Source organism: Sus scrofa, chromosome 7 (assembly GCF_000003025.6).
Source record: "Sus scrofa isolate TJ Tabasco breed Duroc chromosome 7, Sscrofa11.1, whole genome shotgun sequence".
NCBI lineage: Eukaryota > Metazoa > Chordata > Mammalia > Artiodactyla > Suidae > Sus > Sus scrofa.
In genome coordinates this window covers 47,807,417-47,827,323 of record NC_010449.5, presented here as the reverse complement: position 1 = coordinate 47,827,323, position 19,907 = coordinate 47,807,417, and the positions used below count along the sequence as shown (strand labels likewise).

General features: G+C 54.5%; 2 protein-coding genes across 3 annotated transcripts; one reads left to right on the top strand and one right to left on the bottom strand.

Annotated features, from left to right (window-relative positions):
- SH2D7 (SH2 domain containing 7) lies at positions 2,398–14,328 on the top strand. 2 transcript variants are annotated; one of them, XM_001925115.4, is made up of 6 exons: positions 2,399–2,741; positions 4,146–4,235; positions 7,535–7,700; positions 7,976–8,185; positions 9,764–10,429; positions 12,076–14,328. In XM_001925115.4, the coding sequence occupies exons 1-6, from the start codon at positions 2,566–2,568 to the stop codon at positions 12,124–12,126; spliced, it is 1,359 nt and encodes a 452-aa protein (XP_001925150.2). In that variant the 5' UTR covers positions 2,399–2,565; the 3' UTR covers positions 12,127–14,328. The 2 variants fall into 2 exon arrangements, with proteins under 2 accessions (XP_013844437.2, XP_001925150.2); XM_013988983.2 differs by lacking the exon at positions 12,076–14,328 and having other exon boundaries at positions 2,398–2,741; positions 9,764–11,808.
- CIB2 (calcium and integrin binding family member 2) lies at positions 13,924–19,518 on the bottom strand. Its single transcript, XM_021098837.1, is given in 5 exon segments — positions 13,924–14,597; positions 15,050–15,245; positions 17,842–17,989; positions 19,415–19,467; positions 19,470–19,518. Coding segments are annotated over 5 exon segments (432 nt in total). The 5' UTR covers positions 19,483–19,518; the 3' UTR covers positions 13,924–14,575.

Genomic DNA, 19,907 nt, shown 5'->3' with positions numbered 1-19,907 from the left:
GAATATTCTTGGCTTACATCTGTGGCAGGAAGACCATTTTGCAAGTATGTGAATCCCTCCCAGTGTCCCATGTCTGGAGTTGATGCCTCTCTGCCGAGGCTGGAATTTGTTTATAAAAAGCAATGTTTCCAGTAGCTGATCCTCCAGGAACACTTGCTGTGTGAAGGACTTGACTTTCACTCCATCCATGGGTGAGGCAAGCGGATGCCCTGCAACCCTTTTTACAGATGCAGAACCTGAGTCTCTGAGACAGGGAATAAGTGGTCCGGGGGGGTGCGGGGGGTGTTGCAGGTATACTCATGTCCTTGCCTTTCCTCTAAAGCCTCTGTATCACACACTGGCCATTGGTATTTTTACCTTGGTTTGCAATGACTGTGATGAAATTATAATAGTAATAATGAAAATACTTACCAACAGGGGAGGACCCACTGTATTTCCGTCATTACATCATCATCATCATCAGATAATATTCTAATAGCTTATGTTATTTCAGACTCTGTTCTAAAGGCTTGACTCATTTAACCTTCTACATAACAGGTTGTGTTATTGTCTCTGTTTCAAAGATAATGATACCGAAGCCCAGAAAAATTAAGTCGTTTTCTCAAGGTCCCATAGCTGGTCAGCTGGAATTGAAACCAAGGGGATATGGCATCGCATGCCCCCCCCCTTTTTTTCTTTTTAGGGCCACAACCTCGGCATAAGGAAGTTCCCAGGCTAGGGGTCGAATTGGAGCTGCAGCTGCTGGCCTACGCCGCAGCCACAGCAATGCCAGATCTGAGCTGAGTCTGCAACCTACACCACAGCTCATGGTAACACCAGATCCTTAACCCACTGAGTGAGGCCAGGGAGAACCCGAAACCTCATGGATCCTAGTTGGGTTCATTAACCACTGAGCCACGAAGGGAGCTGCCTCATTTTTTTTTAAGTGAGCTGTTTTGTTGAAATAGAACATATACATAAAAAGTGCATAAATCAGGAGAGCTCAATGAATTTTCACAAAATGAGCACATTCATCTAATTTAACCCCCAGATCAGGAAATAGAACATGGTCAGCACCCAGCAGCCCCTCACCCTTTCCCAGTCATATTCTCCCCAAGGTAACCATTATCCTAACTGCTATTGCCATTGATCAGTCTGCCTGTTTTTGAACTTATACATCTTCCCTTATTCTTAACCATTATGCTAAGCCCTAAAGTCTAGAAAGTAGCTGTTTCTTACCATTCCCATTCTACAGATGAAGAAACTGGAGTTTCTGCTGTGTCTCAGTGGAAATGAATCTGACTAGTATCCATGAGGTTGCGGATTCAATCCCTGGCCTCGCTCAGCGGGTTAAGGATCCAGCATTGCCGTGAGCTGTGATATAGGTCACAGGCGCAGCTCGGATCCCACATTGCTGTGGCTGTGGTGTAGGCCAGTGGCTATAGCTTTGATTCAACCCTTAACCTGGGAACCTCTGTATGCCAAGGGTGTGGCCCTAAAAAGACAAAAAAAAAAAAAAAAAAAAGGAAAGAAAGGAAGGAAGGAAGAAATGGAGCTGTCTGCAACCACTAAGTAACTTCTCTGAGGCCCGTGCCAGTTTGATGGAAGCGAGATTCTAACCCAGATCCTTGAGGCTGACTGTAGGCAATATCCCACTGTCAACTGAGCCTGGATTCCTGCTGTGAAACTTGGAAGCACATTCGAGATTCAGGGATGTTTGCATGAACAAACACCCTGGGCCCTAACTGGTCCAACGCTTCCTTATGGCAGCCCTTCTAGGAGACCCACCAATTCCAAAGGGCCCCCTCTGCTCCAGCCACACAAGATTCGGGTTGTTCTTTGGGATCTTCAGTGGCTTCTACCTCACAGTCTTCACCCACTTGCTCTTCCGAGCACCATCTCTATGTCCTCCTGTGCTGTTCCAGGGGCACCTCCTGAGCAAGGCTCCCCCAACCCTGACCCCATATCTAAATAACACATCCCATGTATTCTTCTTCCTCCCCCTTTTTCTCGGAGAGCTTATCATGCCATATTCTCTATAGGTATAAGTTTCCTTCTATGCAATGTATGTGCCATGAGGCAAAGGCCATTTTGGTATGTTGACAGTAGACACTCAATAAGTCTCGCACGGAACGAAGAATTAGTCAGCACAGAACTTCACCAAGATACAAGAGGCTTCCATGAAGGAAGGATAAACCAAATTTAATTCACCACCTTGCTAACAGTGGCCGTGTCTGGACTTTAGCCAGAGTCTGGTCTTTAGCGGAGACAAAGACCGGAGGTTGGGAGAAGAGGCCAAAGCCAGTGGAGCAGCTCATCTCCTAGCCAGGAAGTCATAGATCCTTCCCCTGCCCTGCTCAGGCTGCTAATGTGACCCTCCCCCCGCCCAATATCCCCAGCCAGCCAAGGTCCCCGCCTCAGAGCATCAGAGATGAGAACCAGCCACCAGCTCAGAGGTGACAATAGGGCTCCTGTGTGCTGCGGCGGTTGGAGAAGGCGTGGACTCAGGCAAATGAAGCGGAGCACTCACAGATATAGAGGCGTGCGGGTGGTCTGGGTGCTGCTTCCACTTCAGTGCTCGTCGGAATGGAGGGCAGCCTAAGGCAGCTCAGCCTGGGCAAGGGGCCCGAGGGGGCCGGGGACAGCCAGGCCCTGGCTGAGCTGCAGGAGCTGGCCCTGCGGTGGTTCATGGAGACGCAGGCCCCCCTCATTCTGCAGAACGGAGCCCTGCCCCCCTGGTTTCATGGATTCGTCACCCGCAAGTAAGGCTGCCCCTGTCCATATGCCCAGCATGGCCCCTAGCCCCTCGGGGCCAAGAAAATGGTCCAGGAAAAGACTGGTTCCCGCCTTCTCCCTGGGCTAGGTAGGGACCCTGGAAGGGTGGGCAGGGGAACAGACTAGGGATGCTTTGCTTCCATGGATAGGGTGGGTGAAGGCATTGGCCCTACTCTGAGTACAGGGCTGGTGTGGCTGGGGCTGCCAGGCTGCCAGAAAAACGAAGGGCAGGCTGGAGCAGGATGGGCTCAAATCAGCTCTGAATACCTTGATGAATTAATTACTAGGGGGACTGATTCATTTATCATCCAAACCAGACCACTATTATTAAGTAGAAGAACAAACAAAACCCGAAGCAGGAAAGAAATCATAAAAATTAGAGTAGTAAGTAGGCTGGGAGAACTGTTCTAAGTGGGGACTGTCCTGGGCAAACCTGAATGTAGAGTTACTCTAGGAATTAAAGCCAAGATGCGGGGGTTGGCTTTCTGATTGAGCCGGATCTCCCAGCTGCCAAAGCACGAGATGAAGGAATGACAAATCCAGCCAGTGAGTAGGTCCTCCTGGCCCAGAATCTGGCATTGAACCAGGGCCAGCTTCACGGGCATCGACTGTGAAGGGCCCTATTCTAGGCTGACTGTTCTGTTGTCACCACCTTGAACCACATTCTTACTTTTTGAGTACGGGGCTCCAGATTTTCATCTCTTACTGAGCCTCGCGGAATTTATATTTGATCCCGCATAGAGCAGGCACTCCGTAAGTATTTGGTGAGTAAGTGGGTGAGGAAATATCTGGTCTATGTCCTGCCAAACGAGAAGACAGCTGGAATTTTCCACCATGCTTCCAAAATACTTGGCATCATTTAGAACTATCCATAGCTGCCTGCAGCTGAAGGGGACATGCAAGGCAGGGGGGATGAGAACTTACGAGTTGCTACTATAGTCAGACTCCAGGCATAACGGCACCTTCTTCCTGCAGAAATTCTTGTGTAGTGCACATCCTGCACCACTGTACACAGAGGTCCTGAGCAAAGACACCATGAATCTAACATTTTCCAGCTATATGGCTACATTCTTGCTATAGAGCCACTCAGGTGGAGAGAGGCAGTGGCTTTTGTGCCTCCTGGTGAGGCTATAGTGGAGGGTGGTATATGTGACCTCAGGACTCCAACCCAGTCCCAAGTTGAGCCGTGGGTTTGCTTGTCTGAGCCCAGAGAGACCACAGACCTAGCCGAAGGTCTAAGGGAGCTCTCTATAAAGGACTGCATGTCTGTGCACCAGGTCTGACACCCAAAGCCACGGTAAACAGGGACTCTGAGGCAGGTCTAAGTTAAGCTGCTCTGCTGCTTGGGTGGGGGGGACCCCGCCCCAGCTAACAGCATGTCCTCTGCCCAGGCAGACAGAACAGTTGCTCAGGGACAAAGCTCTTGGCTCCTTCCTCATCCGCCTCAGTGACCGGGCCACCGGCTACATCTTGTCCTACAGGTAAGAGAGAAAGTCCTCTGCGAAGGGCAGACAGCTTCTCCACCAGCCCACACTGTTGCGCCTTCCCTGGGTCCCGACGCCCTCACCACCTCCCTCATCCATCCATGTCCCACCGTGGGCAGCTTCTGAGCGGCACCAGCCATATACTAGGATGAAGCCCTCGCCTTCAAGGGGGTGAAACCACCACAGAGGTGAACTTCGAGCCCAGGACAGAAGGAAGAACAGCAACTTATTAGGCAGAAAAGGAGGTGTGATTGGGATTTAGGCAGACATTTCCAGTAGATGGAACTGCATGTGCAGAAGAACAGAGGCAGAGCAGACTAGGGCATGGAGGAGCCACAAGTTGGTTGGTGCAGCAGGATGCCTGCTTTGAAGGGAGCAGTGCCTGGAGAGGAAGGTCGGGAGGCAGCTCAGGACAGCCTGGGATGCCTGGCTAATCGGTAGACTGTGAAGGGTCATCTGGTTAAACTTAGGTTTTGCAAGAATCCTTCAGGCAGCTGATGCAGGGAGGACTCAAGACAGAGGCTGGAGGAGTGGGGCAAGTTGGGACCCCTGAGAGGTGAGGCCTGGCCTAGAGGATGAAGTCTGCACTAGGGTAGGGCCGTGGGCATAGAGAGAGGAGACAAGATAGCCAGGATGAAGTCAGACGTGGTGACGTCAGAGCCTGGGCCGTGAGTACTTTGGGTGGGGGAGGCAGAAAAAGGAAGTTCCTCCCCTACCTCTAGTTAGGAAGGGAGGCTGGGGCTCCAGGGCGAATCTCAGAAACTTCAGGTGCAGATTCAAAATTATCACTTGCCCAGACCGCCCCAGTTCACATCCTGACCTTGAGCAACGAAGGCACTTTGCCTCTCTGGGGCTTCGTTTCCTCATCTGAAATGGGAAAATTGTAGTTATCTACTTTGTAGGACGGTTGAATGTGTTCAATGAGTTTATCCCTTTAAAAGTGCTTGGGGAGTTCCTGCTATGGCACAACAGGATCAGTCTCTGCAGCTCCAGGAAGCAGGTTCGACTCCTGGTCTGACACAGTGGGGTAAGGCTCCAGCATTGTCTCAGCTGTGGTGTAGGTTGCAACTGTGGTTTGGATCTGATCCCTGGCCCAGGAATTCCACATGCCATGGGGTGGCCAAAAAAGAAAAAGAAAAAGTGCTTGGTACATGGTCTGGAATATAGTAAGGACTAAATAAATATTAGTCATTATTAAAACACCGATTATTGTTCTATGTGCCCGATACTGTCCTAGGCATTTGGAAACTCAGCAGGTTTCAAATGTCTTTTCAGCATCAGGGCTTTTTGTTCATATCAGTTTATTAAAGAGATCAAAATGGGGATGCTCAGAGATATGCAAATAGATCCACAGAATCCAGAAGCAGTCCCCCACATTTGGTTATTTGATTTGCAACAGAGGTGCCACTGCAATTCAGCAGGGGAAAGCTGGCCTTCTCCATAAGTGGTGTGGGAACAACTGGCTATCCAAATGGAAAAAAATGACCCCCGCCTCACTCATACACAAAAATTAATTCTGGATGAATCTTAGATGCAACCGAGAAAACCAAAACAATACATTTGTGAAAGAAAACATAGGAAACATTTTTCATGACTTTGAGATAGGCAAAATTTTCCTAAACAAGACACAAAAGCATCGATTGTCCAAGAGAAGACTGATACATTGCATTTCTTTAAAATTAAGAATTTTTGTTAATCAAAAGAGACCATTAAGTGAACAAAAGGACAGGCCACAGTGCTGGAGCAGTTTGTCTTGTAATATATATATCTAATAAAGGACTGATATCTGGACTATATGAAGAACTCCTACATATCAGTAAAACTAAGATGATATACACACACAGGCAAAATAAAGTCACTTCACAAAAGAGGGCTCAAAACAGGTTTAGCAATCAGGAAAATAGAAACTAGAATCACAATGAGTGGCTACATGGGAAGACAGAGGCCACCAAATAGTTGCTGAGGACATGGAGCACCTGGAACTCTCACACTCGGCAACAATTTTAGCAAACAATTTGGTATAATCTATGAAAGCTAAACATAGGTGTACCCTCGATCCACCCATTCTCCTCCCGGGGATATTCTCAACAGCCGTGAGTACAGATATTCAGCAAAAGCCACGTATAAGAATGCTCACAGCAGCTTTATTTATAACAGATCTGGTAGTAGTCTAATGTCCATAGCAGAATGGATAAATGTGGATTTTTAAAACTGAACGGAGTACTACTTAACAATAGGAGGAAAAAAAAAAAAAGCAAATTCTACATGGACATGAATCAATCTCAAATGTAAAGATATGAGTGAAAGAAGCCAGACACACAAAGGAAATTCTGTGTGAGTCCATTTACGTGAAACTCCGTAGCAAGCCAAACTGATCTCTGTGGATGGGGGTCAGAGTGGTGGCTATGTTTGGGGGGCATAGACTGAAAGGGGCTACGGGGGAATCTCCTGGGGAGCCGTCATACTTTCTGTTTTGCTCTAGGTGGTGATTACATGGGTGTGCAGGTGTGGAAATTCATTGGGCTGCACATTTAGGACGTGTGCACTGTCACTGTGTTTCTGTTACTCGCCCATGAAAAGGAAACAAAGAGGCGCTCCCATTGTGGCTCAGCGGTAACAAACCTGACTAGTATTCATGAGGACGAGGATTCAATCCCTAGGCTCACTCCTTGGGTTAAAGGATCCGGTGTTGCCATGAGCTGTGGTGTAAGCAAAGACGTGGGCGTAGGCCAGCAGCTGTAGCTCCCATTAGAGACCTATCCTGGGATCCTCCATATACTGTAGGTGCGGCCCTAAAAAGAAAACAAAAGGAAAATGAAGAGGTGGGACTTTACAGGGTGGAATGGAGGTAGGAGCTGAAATTCAGTCTTTTCAACCTGGCCAGGATTCAGGTGAGGCGAGTGAAGCTAAGCTGTACGGGTGTGAGGTCAGACCTCATCTTTAAGACTTGGATAGTTTGCTCATCATGGATATTTGGGTAATAATTTTGATTTTCTAAAATACTGCATTATTATTATCTTGATTGCTGAGTTCTGTGGTATTTTGCAGCCGAGCTCAGAGCTGGGTGGCTTATTCCCCCTACCCCCCCGGCCCCCCGCCCTGCCCTCCGTGACTGATGCTGGGGGTGGAAATACCCCCTCTCTAGCTTCCCATCACCTGCCAGGCTGAGCTGGTTGGATGCCAAGCCCCGCTTTACAGAGGAACACCAGGTCAAGGCTAAGTGGGCAGTGTGGCCCCAGGTCGGCTCCAACCCTGGGCCAAGGTGGGGCTGCTGACACCAAGTGCTTCTGTTGCAGGGGCAGTGACCGCTGCCGGCATTTCGTCATCAACCAGCTCCGAAACCGGCGCTATCTCATCTCTGGGGACACCCAAAGCCACGGCACCCTGGCCGAACTCGTGCGCCATTATCAGGAGGCACAGTTTGAGCCCTTCGGGGAGACCCTGGCTGCTGCCTGTCCCCGGGTAGGCACCCCTCTTGCCCGGGGGAGGGTGGCAGGCAGGGTGCCCAGGCCTGGGGTATCTGCCACCCTTCCTTGCTGTCCCTATTTCCTGCTGCCCGGGGGCACTCAGTGCAGGGTCATGGTCCCCATCTGCCAAGGCAAGACAGAGACAACATTCTATCTGAGGTCAGGACCTCGTAGGAATGTTTGAGTCTCTAGCCAGCAGGCTCTGGCAGGCGGCTGGAGGCCACCCAGGGGTATATGACCGCACACCTGCTGTGTCCCCACCACCCCCAGCCAGAGGACAATGATCTGTACGATGCCATCACCCTGGGCCTCCATCAGACTACTCAGAGCCTGGAAAACCCACCTGCTACACTGCCTTCCATGGAGGTTCCAGACAAGGCCACCAGCCCCCGCCTGTCTCCAAAGCCCCAGGTCTCCTTCCTCCACAAAAAGAGCCTGGATGCAAGTTCCTGGAACCTCTCTGAGGAAGAAAGCATGGAGGTGAGGAGGACTCTGGGCTACCTAGGGTCAGGGGTGCTAGACCAGGATTGTGGGTGCCACAGCTACCATCAGGCCCTGAGAGGCCACACTGGCCAGTCCCTCAGGCTGTGGAGGGTGAGTGCCAGGCCCAGAGAAGAGCCAGCCCAGCCTAAAATCATCCAGTGGTTCACCCATGCCGTGGCCTCTGGCCAGCTGGATTCAGTTCAGACTATGGCTTGGCCTTTCTAGCTGAGTGACTTTGGACAAGCCGCATGACCCCTCTGGACCTCAGCTGACCAAGCCCGAGGTTCCTGTGAGGATTGAATCAGGAAATGGATATGACATGTCTGAAAAACCCCTTTGTAAACTGTAGAGTGGGGTCCCTGTGAGTCAAGATCTTATTCTCCTCCATGGCAAGTCACAGAAGGGACTCAGAGTTTTTCTTAATATATATCAGATCACAGAATGTCGAGAGCCTCTCCTCATGCTTAGAAGAAAATCTGAAATCTTCACTAGGATCCACAAGAGCCTCACCAGGTGTCCTGCCGCCTTGCCCCCTTCTTCACTTTTCTCAGGCCTCACTGGCTGTGGCGTCATCCTTGCTCCCACCTCAGGGCCTTTGCACCTGCTGTACCCACTCTGCCAAGAATGCTCTTCCCACCAGATATCTGCATGGCTTACACTCTCACTGCTTTCCACTCTCGGCTCAAGGGTCATCTTGTCAGAAAGGCTCTAGGAGGCCTCTCGTGGCACAGCAGGTTAAGGATAAGGATGCAGTGTTGTCACTGCAGTGGCTCAGGGTTTGATCCCTGGACCAGGAACCTCCCCATGCTGTAGGTGTGGCAAAAAAAAAAAAAAAAAAAAAGAAAAAAGAAAGACCTACCACCTAAACTACAGAAAATATCCCCTCTCCCATGTCTTGTCTCCTTGTCCTATTACCCTGCTTTGTTCTTTTTCATAGTTCAGATCATGAGAAGACAGTATATTATCTTGTAATGTATCATTACATCCATCACACTGTTACATCAACAACATTAAACTATATAACTGAGCAGCATGTTGCTCATCTCCAGGTTATAATATAAACTCCCAAGAGTTAGTCTCAGTCATCATTGAGCCTCTGGCACCTGAGATGGTGTCTACATGGTGCCTACTAAACATTTGTCGAATAAATACAAAATTGATGGACTGGGGAGGGATCCGTGAGTGGGTGGGTTCAGAGGGCTTTGAGGGACCTGTGGACCAGTACCAGGAGGTGCAGTTTGAGCCCTTTGGGGAGACCTTGGCTGCTGCTTGCCAAGGCACCCCTCTTCCCTGGGAGAGGGTGACAGGGCAGGGTGGGGAAAGGAGCAGGGCAGGATGCTTGCAGGTGGGAGGTAGAGCTCATGGCCCCTGGCCTTGAATGCCAACATAAAGGCCATGTGGAGGGTCCAAGAGCATGAAGCTGGCAGGGACCCCAAATGTCAACCAAGCCCTGCATGGAATAGGTAAACTGAGCCCAAGACCCAGGGCCTCAGCTGCTTTGAGAGAGCTGCAGTTTACCTGAGGGCAGCTTGGTGACAGGGTAACCTTTAAGCGGCTCTGTCCCTTTCTCCCCAGGCCCCCGTCAGGGTGCCTCCCCTCCCGGAGAGGAGTGCCTCCCTTCTGGATGAGTCTTTTGGAGGCCCCGATGACATCGTCTATGCAGACCTGAGGAAGAGGAACCAGGCACTGCTAGGCCTGGGCGCAGATGTGTCCAGTAGCCAGGCCTGCTCCCTAGGCAAGGAGGCCCTGCGGGGACTCTCAGACGGAAGCCAGAACAAACCTGACAGCCCGGGACCTGCCCTCTCTGGAGTGAGCCCAGACCAGGGCCCTAGAGTGTCTCCCACATCTTGGGGCCTCCTCCTGCCCCCCAGTTCTGAGGCCCTAGGATCCTCAGCTGCTACCTGGAGCCAGGGGTCTCCAAAACTGAGTCGCGGGGCTCAGCCCTGCTCCCAGGGTGCTTCTGCAGACAGCTATGAGCTCATCCGGATAGCAGGCCTCCCAGAGGAGGCCAGGGATGTGCTGGACCAAGAAGGCGGCAGTACCTATGAGCAGATCGCAGCCTGCTGGGATGGCCTGCCCAGGCCCCTCTATCCTGGGGCCAGCCCCACATACAGCAAGATTTCAGGGCCCATGGACTGTGGCTACGAGAGGATCTCAGGGGCCCCGGAGCTGCCGGAGCCCAGAAACACCTATAAACAAATCCCAGCAGTCAAGAGCAAGGAGGCCAACCGGACACATAAGGTGGGCTTTGTGGATGGGGTGGGGTGGCTGCCAGCCCTTAGAGAGCACTTGGCCGGAGAAGGGAGCCTTGGCCCTCAGGCAGGGGCAGTTCCGGTCACTGCCACTGCCCAGGACTTTCCAGCCCTAACTTCTGCTTGGAGATGGTGGGAGAGGCAGCTATTAGGTTTGGATCTTAGATGGGGGCTTCCAGGCCCTTCTGAGGTCCTTCTCTGTGGCAGAGCGGGAGCCCTATCCCTCCCTCTTGCAGGGGTCTTGAGCCTCAGAGAGGTGGACAAGGGTCCTGGCTTCAGGTCTGACTTCCCTTGGCTTTTGTCTTGGCACAGCTACTTCCTGGCCACGCGGCTTTGGACAAGATAGTTTCCCCAGCAACCAAGTATGTCCCCAATACTGCGAGTATTCCTCATGTACCTGAAGTTCAAATTTTACCAGGCATCCTGTATTCTTATTTAGCACTTATCCAGGATCTCCATTTCCTCGTCTGTAAAATGGGCTGGTCCTACAGCTGCGTCCAGGGATGGCTGCCCAGGTGATAGTGCGAGGCGAACTCAGGACACAGCCCACAGACAGCAGTCTGTTAAGAGCTGCTACTGCTGAGGGTTTCTGATAAGAAAGGAAAAAAGGGGAAGCAGGGATGAGGAGGGCGGAGGGAGGTGCGCAGGGGAAACCTCCTGAGCTCTGGGCCCCAACGAGCCTGCCTACACCTAAAGCCAGCGAGCTGGGAGAGAGCATGTCCTGAGGGGACAGGCTCAGATTCCTGGCGTGTTAGGACCTCCTCTCCAGGCCCGAACAGCGAGACCCCCAAACCCAAAGCTCCCAGCTGGAAGGCTGTCACCAGAAGCTCTGCCAGCTCCTCCCGCAGGGCAGGGCTGTGGCCCCAGGCCGCAGGCCAGGGAGCTCCCCCAGTAGTGCAAGGTGGCCTCTGAGGTCCTGACTCCTGGGACCACAGATCCTGCCTGCGGACAGCCTTTCTGAGAACCATAGAAGCCACATCCCAAGTCTGCTCTTCCCCTGGCTATGAAGTCCTTCCGGTCCTTGGCAGCACCTTGTACAACCCCAGCCCCACCCCAGGGCATAGCTAGCCAGAGAGCCCTGGGGTTGTGGGCCCCAGGGGAGCCAGTGAGGGAGGGGGAGGCTCGGCCCTTCTTCTCCACTTTGCCTTAAATTCCTCAGCCGGAGGGCGAATCCTTCAGCCAAAACCAGGAGGCTGCAGTGGAAGTCCTGGCACTGAGGGCCCTGGAGCAACTATCAGTATTCCAACTGGGGGAGTTCCCATTGTGGCTCAGTAGGTTAAGAACCCGACTGGTATCCATGAGGATGTGGGTTCACTCTCTGGCCTCGCTCAGCATTGCTATGAGCTCCAGTGTAGATCACAGACATGGCTGAGATCCCACATTGCTGTGGCTGTGGCTGTGGCTGTGGCTGTGGCTGGCAGCTGTACCTCCAATTCAACCCCTAGCCTGGGAACCTCCATAGGTTGCAGGCGCGGCCCTGAAAAAAAAGAAGAAAAAAGACAAAAAAAAAAAATTCCAACTTGGCCTCTCTCTGGCCTTAGGCCCCAGCCCCCAGCACTGCCAGGGACCCTCTGAGCCTGGCTCTCCCCTCCCTGTCCAGGGACCCAAGCTCCAGCATCTTCTCTCTCCTTGCAGCCCGACAAGCTCCGGAGGCTCTTCTTCACGGACAAGAAACACAAATCCTGAGGAGGCCTGGCTGCCAGCAGCCCACCAGGGGGTTTCCCAGTACCCGGGCTATGCTGGAGGTTACTGGGAAGCCCTCAGCTCCCCTGAAGGCACCCCGTGGACCCTCAGACCCAACCAGCCTGCTCAGGAACCAGCTGAGAGACACAACCCAGGTGCCCACTGGAGACAGGGTGGGAGGGGACCCTCCTGGTGCCTGCAGCTCAGGGCTGTGTCCTGCTTCCCCACTGCCTCCCACCCAGCCAGAGGAAATCAAGGCCCGAGAGGAGTGGGGGCCGGCCAAGGGCAGGGGTCAGCACCCCACTTCCAAGATGAGCTTCCTGGGGCCCGGGCTTTTGGACTGAGCCAGCCTCCCACCACTGAACACTTACTCAGCTTGGGGCGGGCCCTGTGCCACACGTAGCATTTTCCTAACAGGCTGTGTGACTTCACACAGTTTCTCTTAAGACCAAAACCAGTCCCCCTCCTCCTGGCGCAGCAGAAAGGAGGGGAGGTCCCAGGGCCACATCCCTGCTCCTGGGATGTGGGACAAGAAACCAGGGAAGCGGCAGCAAAGCCCCAGCCTCAGAGGCAATGGTTCTGACCCTGGAGCAGTTGGGCTCCCAGGGATCACCCCCTGGGCCCCTGTCTTCCATCGTAGCCTCATTGTGCAAGCTTGGCAGACCCGATTCCAACCCCCCTTTGGTGCACACGGGGGGAACTGAGGTCCAGAGAGGTGCAGCAACCTGCTTAAGGTTGCCCAGTCGGTCAGAACCTGGGTAGACACCCCTTCCAAGGCGGGCCCAAGTCTGGTTGCCTGTGTGGAATCAGCCTGGATGCACTGCTGGGCAGTTTCTGGAGCCAACCAATGGGTGTTTGCTGGCCATCCCTATATGACCAGGTCACCCTTATTGGCCCTCTGTCTCCAGCCAGTCTTGGTCTTCAGGGGTGGCTCTCAGACACCTCCCATGGGACCCAGGCCCCACCTGGTGGCCCTGCCCTCCAAGGAGTCCTTAGGCCTTGCCAAGGCACCAGTCTGCAAGCAGGGCCCTCAGGCTTCTCACTGCAGCCATTCCCTCAGGGCAGCCTGGCTCTTCCTGGGTCCCCTTCCCTCAGCATCCTTCCTATTCTGTCCCACTTTCCTTCTTACCCACATGTCCCCATCTCTGACGGTGAGCAATTGGCCTGCTGCCCCCCACCCCCGCCCCGCCCCCACTTCCCCCAGGCAACTCACCATGCACAGATAGAACATGCAGCCTCCCTCCCCACCCCTTCTGGGCAGGTGGCTCTGTTCCCATTTGTGGGGAAATCCTACCCGAGACGGCCTCTGGGCTAATAGCCTCCCCATCTCAAGGGGGGGCGGTGTAGGGATCGGGAGTGGAGCAGAAGTCTGCTTGAGGTTGTACAGTCACTCACCCTCCTAAGGCAAGCCCAAGCCTGGCTGGTGCCTGGGGTCAGCCTGGGCATGGCTGGGCAGTTTCTGGAGCCAGCCAGTGGGCGCTTGCTGGCCACCCCTGTGGGACCAGGTCACCCTGGGTCCAGCCCTTTGCCTAGCACATGGTTCATGCTCCATAAACGCCCACTGGAACGACCATCACTAGGAGGCAAACGGAAGCAATTTTCGCACCCGCTTTTTGTGGGGCTCACTTGAAGATTTCGGGCACAGCTGTGTCTTCCTCTCAGACACAAGCCCTGAAATAAAAGTTGGTGCCTAAAGTGGGAAGGCAAAGCTTAATCCAGAGAGGGGACGCGTTCACGGTGGGATTTCCAACAAAGGGACCAATGAACACTTCCTAGCCTTGGCCAACACAGAGAACAAGGGGATGTGAAAGTGTTTTACTACCAGGAATTCACAAATCGGTGGACAGCACACACCAGTGAGGATCCCACGCCATTGGGGAGGCGGATGGGGTGGTGCTTGGGACCTGGACAGGGACGGGGACAGGGACAGAGCCCTTGGACTGACCATTCACATTGGGAAGGGGCGGGGGAAGAGGCAGGCGGGGCTGGGGCGCAGCCCGGCTGTGGGCTTTGGAGAAAGATTGCATAGCTCTTTCAAGTCTTGTCCTCTCCATTTTTTCCCCTTCACTTTTCCCTGGGCAGCCGGGGTGCCTGCCCAGCGCTCGGACGCGTCAATAGCCCTGGCCTGGTAGGTGTTCTGCCTTCTCCTCTCAGTGGGGCTGTTTCTGATCGGGAGGGGACCAGGGTGTGAGGAAGGTCGGGGGACCGTGGCAGGGCCTGTGGACGGGCCTTGGGTCCTGTGGCTGGACCACGGGGGCACTGGGAAGGGCCCTGCTTCACACAGCCCCCCCTGCCCTGGTTGAGGATTTTTTGCTGAAAGGGCCGAGGAAATGTTGGTGGGTGTCAACCCCAGAGACCACCGCTCCTCTCCTGGGGAGCTTGAAGGTCATACTGGTGGAGGCGGCACAGCTGGACGGTCAGCTTCTGGGCCCCTGCAACCTCAGCAATGTCCTCAGATCCGGATGTGGAAAGTGCTGGAAAGAAAGAAAGAGCGAGCAAGGGGTGAGAGGCCCTGGACTGGGTGGGTGAGGCTCCTTGCAGGAAGGGCACCCAGGCCCCACGCCCCACCCTGGACAGTTCCTCAAGGAGGACGCAGTGGATGTGCACTGGCCACACAAGGGGAGGGAGGCCTGGAGGACCACGGGAGCCGGGAGCCCAACCCCGACGGAACCAAGGGCCCCGATCTTTGGTCTTCACCTGAGAGCCTGGCCCTGCTGGGGAAAGAGGACGTGCCAGTCACACGCCAGGGGAGCTGTGCCTGGAACGGGACCTCCTGCCTCGGAGCCCATACAAACCCGCCCAGGGCCTGCTGGGCATCACTGCTCTCAGGAGCAGTGACAGGGCCTCTGCCCCGCGGTTCCCCTGGTGGTGCCCCCCCGCCCCCACTCAGGCCTGCCCTGCCCACGCCAGCCCCTTGGGGCGGCACCTGAGGAAGTCAGGGGCCTTGGCGATCATGTCCTCGAAGTCAGCGAAGCCCAGCTTGCCGTCGCCATCTAGATCGGCCTCCTCAATGACCTTGTCGCACACGAGCACCACCTCGTCCTCGTCCAGCTCCGACTTGGTGAGCCGGGCCAGCGTCAGCTCCAGGTCCTCCTTGCAGATGAAGTTGTCAGTGTTGAAGTCTGCGGGGTGGGGCAGACACTCAGGCCACTCTCGTCCGGGGCTGGTCACATCAGACTCTTCTGCTACCCCCTCTGTGCACACTCTGAAGACACTGGATCCCCGTCCCCAGCCCACAGGGACCAAGAGGGCTCACCCACGAAGCACCTCTTAACACGACATTTAACAAATTCAAATTCACAGCCTGCACAAAGCCCCACCATGACACAAGCATGGCCTTGGCCAGAGACACTACAAATGTCTAAATCTGAGGCTTCCTGGGAACGTCCTGGCCTTGCCCCACAATGGACCCTGTGTTCCCTCTGCAGCTAAGGAAACCAAGGCCCAGAAAGGCTGAGTGACCAAATCAAGGTCAGATGGCTGCCTGGAGGGGAAGCTGGGGTTCTGACCGGGGCCTGTTTGATGCCAAGACCCATGTTTCCTACTCTGCACCATGCTGCCTCTGGTCCCTGAGCCAGGAGACTTACATGTCCCTTAGAGAAGCCCTGTGGCTGGCTTTTGTGCATGCAAAACAGAGTACCTGATTCCATCCTACTTGGCAAAAGGCACTACCACTGCCCACAGCAAGATGTTCAGAGGGCCGAGCCACGCACAGACTCATCACAGGGATGCCAACACTCTTCTGAGTGTTTTGCTTATTTTTAAATTTTTTTCTGTCTTTTTTTAGGGCCGCACCCATAGCATACGGATGTTCCCAGGCTAGAGCTTGAATCAGAGCTACAGCTGCTGGCCTACGCCACAGCCACAGCCACGCAGGTGACGGCACTTCGTAGACATAAGCACTCTTCCTGCCCACTGGCCAAACCCTGGCATGCATGGCAGTGATGAGGAGCGTAACTGCCACTGCGAATATGCATATGCACCATCTCATTTAATTCTCAACACAAGCCTATTCAATGGGTACAAGGAAATGGCACAGATGGGGAAACAGAGGCTTAGAAAGGACGAGTGACCTGAAGTCACATCCCTGGTCAGTGTGGGACCCCAGAGCCCAAGCTCTTAAGTAACATCCCCCCACTGGCCTGTCAATGCCCCTGGGCAGGCACCAGGTAGGATTCAGCTCTGTCCTCCCAGTGGCACCTCTGCTCTCCAGAAAGGTGTGCTGGCTGACTAGCTGGCTGCTTCCATTCTTGTAGCGTTGGCAAGATGGGGATCCCTAGGCCCATGTTATATGAGGAGACTAAGCAAGTGGGTGACCTTTGTTGGAGGTCAGGCCCCAGTTCCCCTAGCACCAAACCTCAGGTCCCAGTTGCCTTTCTCCACGCCACCCTCAAGTCCGGGGCGGGGGGGCAGGGGAACTCTGGTCACTCTTCACCTGGCCCCATGCCCGCCCAGCTGTGTGCTCTGTATTCCCCTTTCTGGAAGACTGCAGCCCCTCCCAGGAGCAATGCTGTGGGGTCCAAGATGCTGTGGGGTCCAAGACTGGGGGATGATGCGTGGAATTTGAGAAACTTTTTACTTGAATCTCGCAGGCGTGTTGTGGAGGGTAAACAAGGTGGGTACAGTGCTTCAGAGGTACAAACACAATGTGAGGGCACAGATGTATGCAGATCAAAGTCCCCTGAAATACACCTGTAACTACAAGGAGTTCCCTGGTGGCTCAGCAAGTTAAGGATCTGGTGTCGCTGCTATGACTTGGGTTAGATCCCTGGCCCAGGAAATTTCACGTGCTGTGGGTGCGGCCAAAAAAAAAAATTAGATGGTGACCAACGTGACAACTACAAAATGAAAAAAAAAAAGCCCATTAGGCCCTGTTGTTTGGATCCCCTGGTTGATCAAAGATGTTGGGGACAGCAGGTTTGTCTGTGGCTCCTCTGGCCTCAGATGGGTCCCAGCCTCTCCCTGGGCCTTAGGTCCCTATCTGAGCACTGTTTGAGGGACAGCAGTCAAGCTGGCTGTCAGACTCCTGAGCTCTATAGCATGTGAAGTTTTCCCTCCTATCCCTGTAGGAGGAACCAAGGGCTTTGAGGGTGCCCAGTGCCCTCTGGTGGCCACTGGGACAGCTGGCCCTGGGCTGGGCTGGGGCAAGGCGAGTCCACCCTACCTCTGGCAGCAGGGGGGGCAGGGCTGGGAGCCTCCCTCCCAGCCCTGCCCTCTGCCAGTCTAGCTCCTCCAGTTCATACCTCCAGGATGCCAAGTGATCTTTCTAGAACATAGAGCTACCTGGTCTCACCTGAAACCTGGCAGTGATCCCCCAACTCCTTGGCTGGCTCCTCACAGCCCAGCCCCAGTAACCTCTCCAGACTCACCCCATCATGTTCATCTCCCAAGCTTGGTGCTTCTGCCTTCCTGAGTTCTCCACAGGCAGCTCCACCTAGAGGTGTGCCTGTCCCCATTCTCCTCCTCTTGTCCTTGGGTGGCCCTGCTGAAATGCCAGCACGGGTGACTGTCCTCCTATTAACTTCCTCCCTCCTCTGCTCTCAGGACCCTGCAAGTGTCTCTGCTGCACTATCTGTCCCCATTGGCCACTGCGCTGGACAAGCCCTCTTCAGGGTGTCCTTGGTGTCCCCGACGTCCCCAGGGTGGGAACCAGCAGAAACTAGGTGGCCTAGGAATGCCACCCGCAGCATTGCAGCCCCTCCCCGAGGCCCTCCTTACCGTAGATCTTAAAGGCATAGTTGGCCTTGAGCTCGCGGGGAGCCGACTCACAGAGCACAGAAAACATGTCCACGAAGTCGTTGAAGGTGAGGTTCCCCTCCCCGTCCTCAGAAAAAGCCTCCACAATCCTTTCCTTGAAGGGATTCTCCTGAAAAACAACCACAGCCATTACTATGGGTGTAAGTTTACTGGGAGGATCCTGGGGCCAGACGGCTATGCCCTACGTGACCTTGGATCAGCATCTGATCCCGCTGAGCCTCAGCTTGCCCATCTGTAAAATGGGGATAATAACTGCTCCTGCCGAACGGGGCTGTGAGAGGGGTGAACGAGGTAGAGTATGTAAGCTGTTGGTCGGAGGCCTGACACCAGTGAGAGCTCTGCCAGTGTTCTGTCCTGTTACATGGTTGAGACGAGCAGAGAGCTCAGCAGAGCTGAGGTGCGCCCCCTGGAGGCAGCCCCTCTTTGAGGCAGCAGCAGGGATTCGTCCCATTGCCCAGGAAACACAGGGATGCTCCCGTCCTGACCTGGAAGAGAAGACAACCGCCCAGCGCCTGGGCTGCCCTCAACTCAGGCTGAGCTCACAAGAGACAGAAGCGGGGCCCCAGAGGTTAGATAACTGGGCTGGGACCGGCAGCAGGAGGCAGCCCCCAGGCCAGCAGTCCCCCTGCTCCTATACATTCTCTTGGACCAGCCCGGGAGGTGGGGGCCCTGCCAACAAGTCCCTGCTCTGATCGCTGCTCACGCGGGACCCACTCTCCTGATGCCCTCCACCCCAGCTGGGCCAGCACTGGGCTACCCCACCCTGTGCCCAGCCCAGGCCAGCACAGGGGGCTCAGAGACAACCCCATGGTTCCCTCCCCAGTGCCTCTCACCCTCCAGTAATTCTCTGGGCCTGGGCTCAAGCCCCTCTCTAGCTGGGCTGGCCACTTGTCCAGGGCTGAGCCTGCGGCTCCCTGCCCCTCAAGACTGAGGTCACACAGGAAAACAGGCCCCAAGTGGATGCTGTGTGAATCCCAAGTGGATACCCAGACCCCAGGGTCACACACCTGAGGCCTGGAGAGGGGCTATATGCAAAGTCCCATAGCAAGGTAGGCTGTGTCCCCAGTGCCCAAACCCTTTCTTGCTTGGAGTGCGCTGTATGTGTATTATAGGTGAGGAACTCGTGACATGAAACTTTCATGTCAAACATATCTGTGGTCTGAGAACTAACAGCATCAGCTTGTTAGAAAAACTGAATCTTGGACCCTACCCCAGACCTGAACCTGATGAAATCCATGGGTGATTTCTGTCTGAGAGGGGAAGCTGTGGCTGACCCGCCTGTGAGAGGCCACAGCCATGCAAGGAGGAGGCTGAAGAATTACCGTAAAACACAGACACAAACAAGGTCTGCCAAGGACAGCAGGCTGGCCACTTAGCAAAGGGGCAAGCGGCTGAGCACAGGCCAGCAGCCCTGAAGAGTGTAAGGCACCTCTGCTGCCCGGCCCATGCGGAGGGGCAGAGTCCCCAGACCCTCGGCCCACCCTTCTCTAGCTGCTTCCCCTTCTCTGCCCCACAGCAGCGGCCTCTCACGTACCCGGAGCTCCGGCATCTGGATGATAAGGCTCATGGGCACATGGACGATGGGCTCTTCCTGTAGTCCATCGGGACGAGGTTGGGGGCCAGCTCATAGAACCGTGCATGTAGCCTTCGAGGGAAGCAGAGAAATAGTGTGGAGGGGGTGCAAGCTGGGCTCCCCATTCGCCCTGCGGCCCAGTGCCGCCCAGCCTGCACCTCGGCTTCCCACGCTGGAGACCCCCTTTGGCCAGGGGCCTCGGGGGACCGTCTGCTCTGCCCACAGGGTGTGGGATTTGCGAGGGAGTCAAGTTCTGTGCTAATAACCAGGCAGTGTCCTGGCCATTCCCACCACCACTGCCACCCCTGCCATCCCCCTACCCCCGTGGGCCTGCAACCCGTATTCCTTCCTCTTTAGGCTTGAATTAAGTGCTTTGTATGTGCCAGGCATTTTAGCTCTTTAAATTTCTTCCCCATGATGCTGCAGACAGATGCACTGAGACCCCAGTTTAGAG

What these genes read in the sequence shown, in the direction of transcription:
- SH2D7 (XM_013988983.2), top strand. Translation starts at nt 2,566, where the DNA reads ATGGAGGGCAGCCTAAGGCAGCTCAGCCTGGGCAAGGGGCCCGAGGGG. An exon ending in CATGGATTCGTCACCCGCAA is followed by an intron (nt 2,742 to 4,145) that starts GTAAGGCTGCCC and finishes TCCTCTGCCCAG; the next exon opens with GCAGACAGAACAGTTGCTCA. An exon ending in TGGCTGCTGCCTGTCCCCGG is followed by an intron (nt 7,701 to 7,975) that starts GTAGGCACCCCT and finishes CACCACCCCCAG; the next exon opens with CCAGAGGACAATGATCTGTA.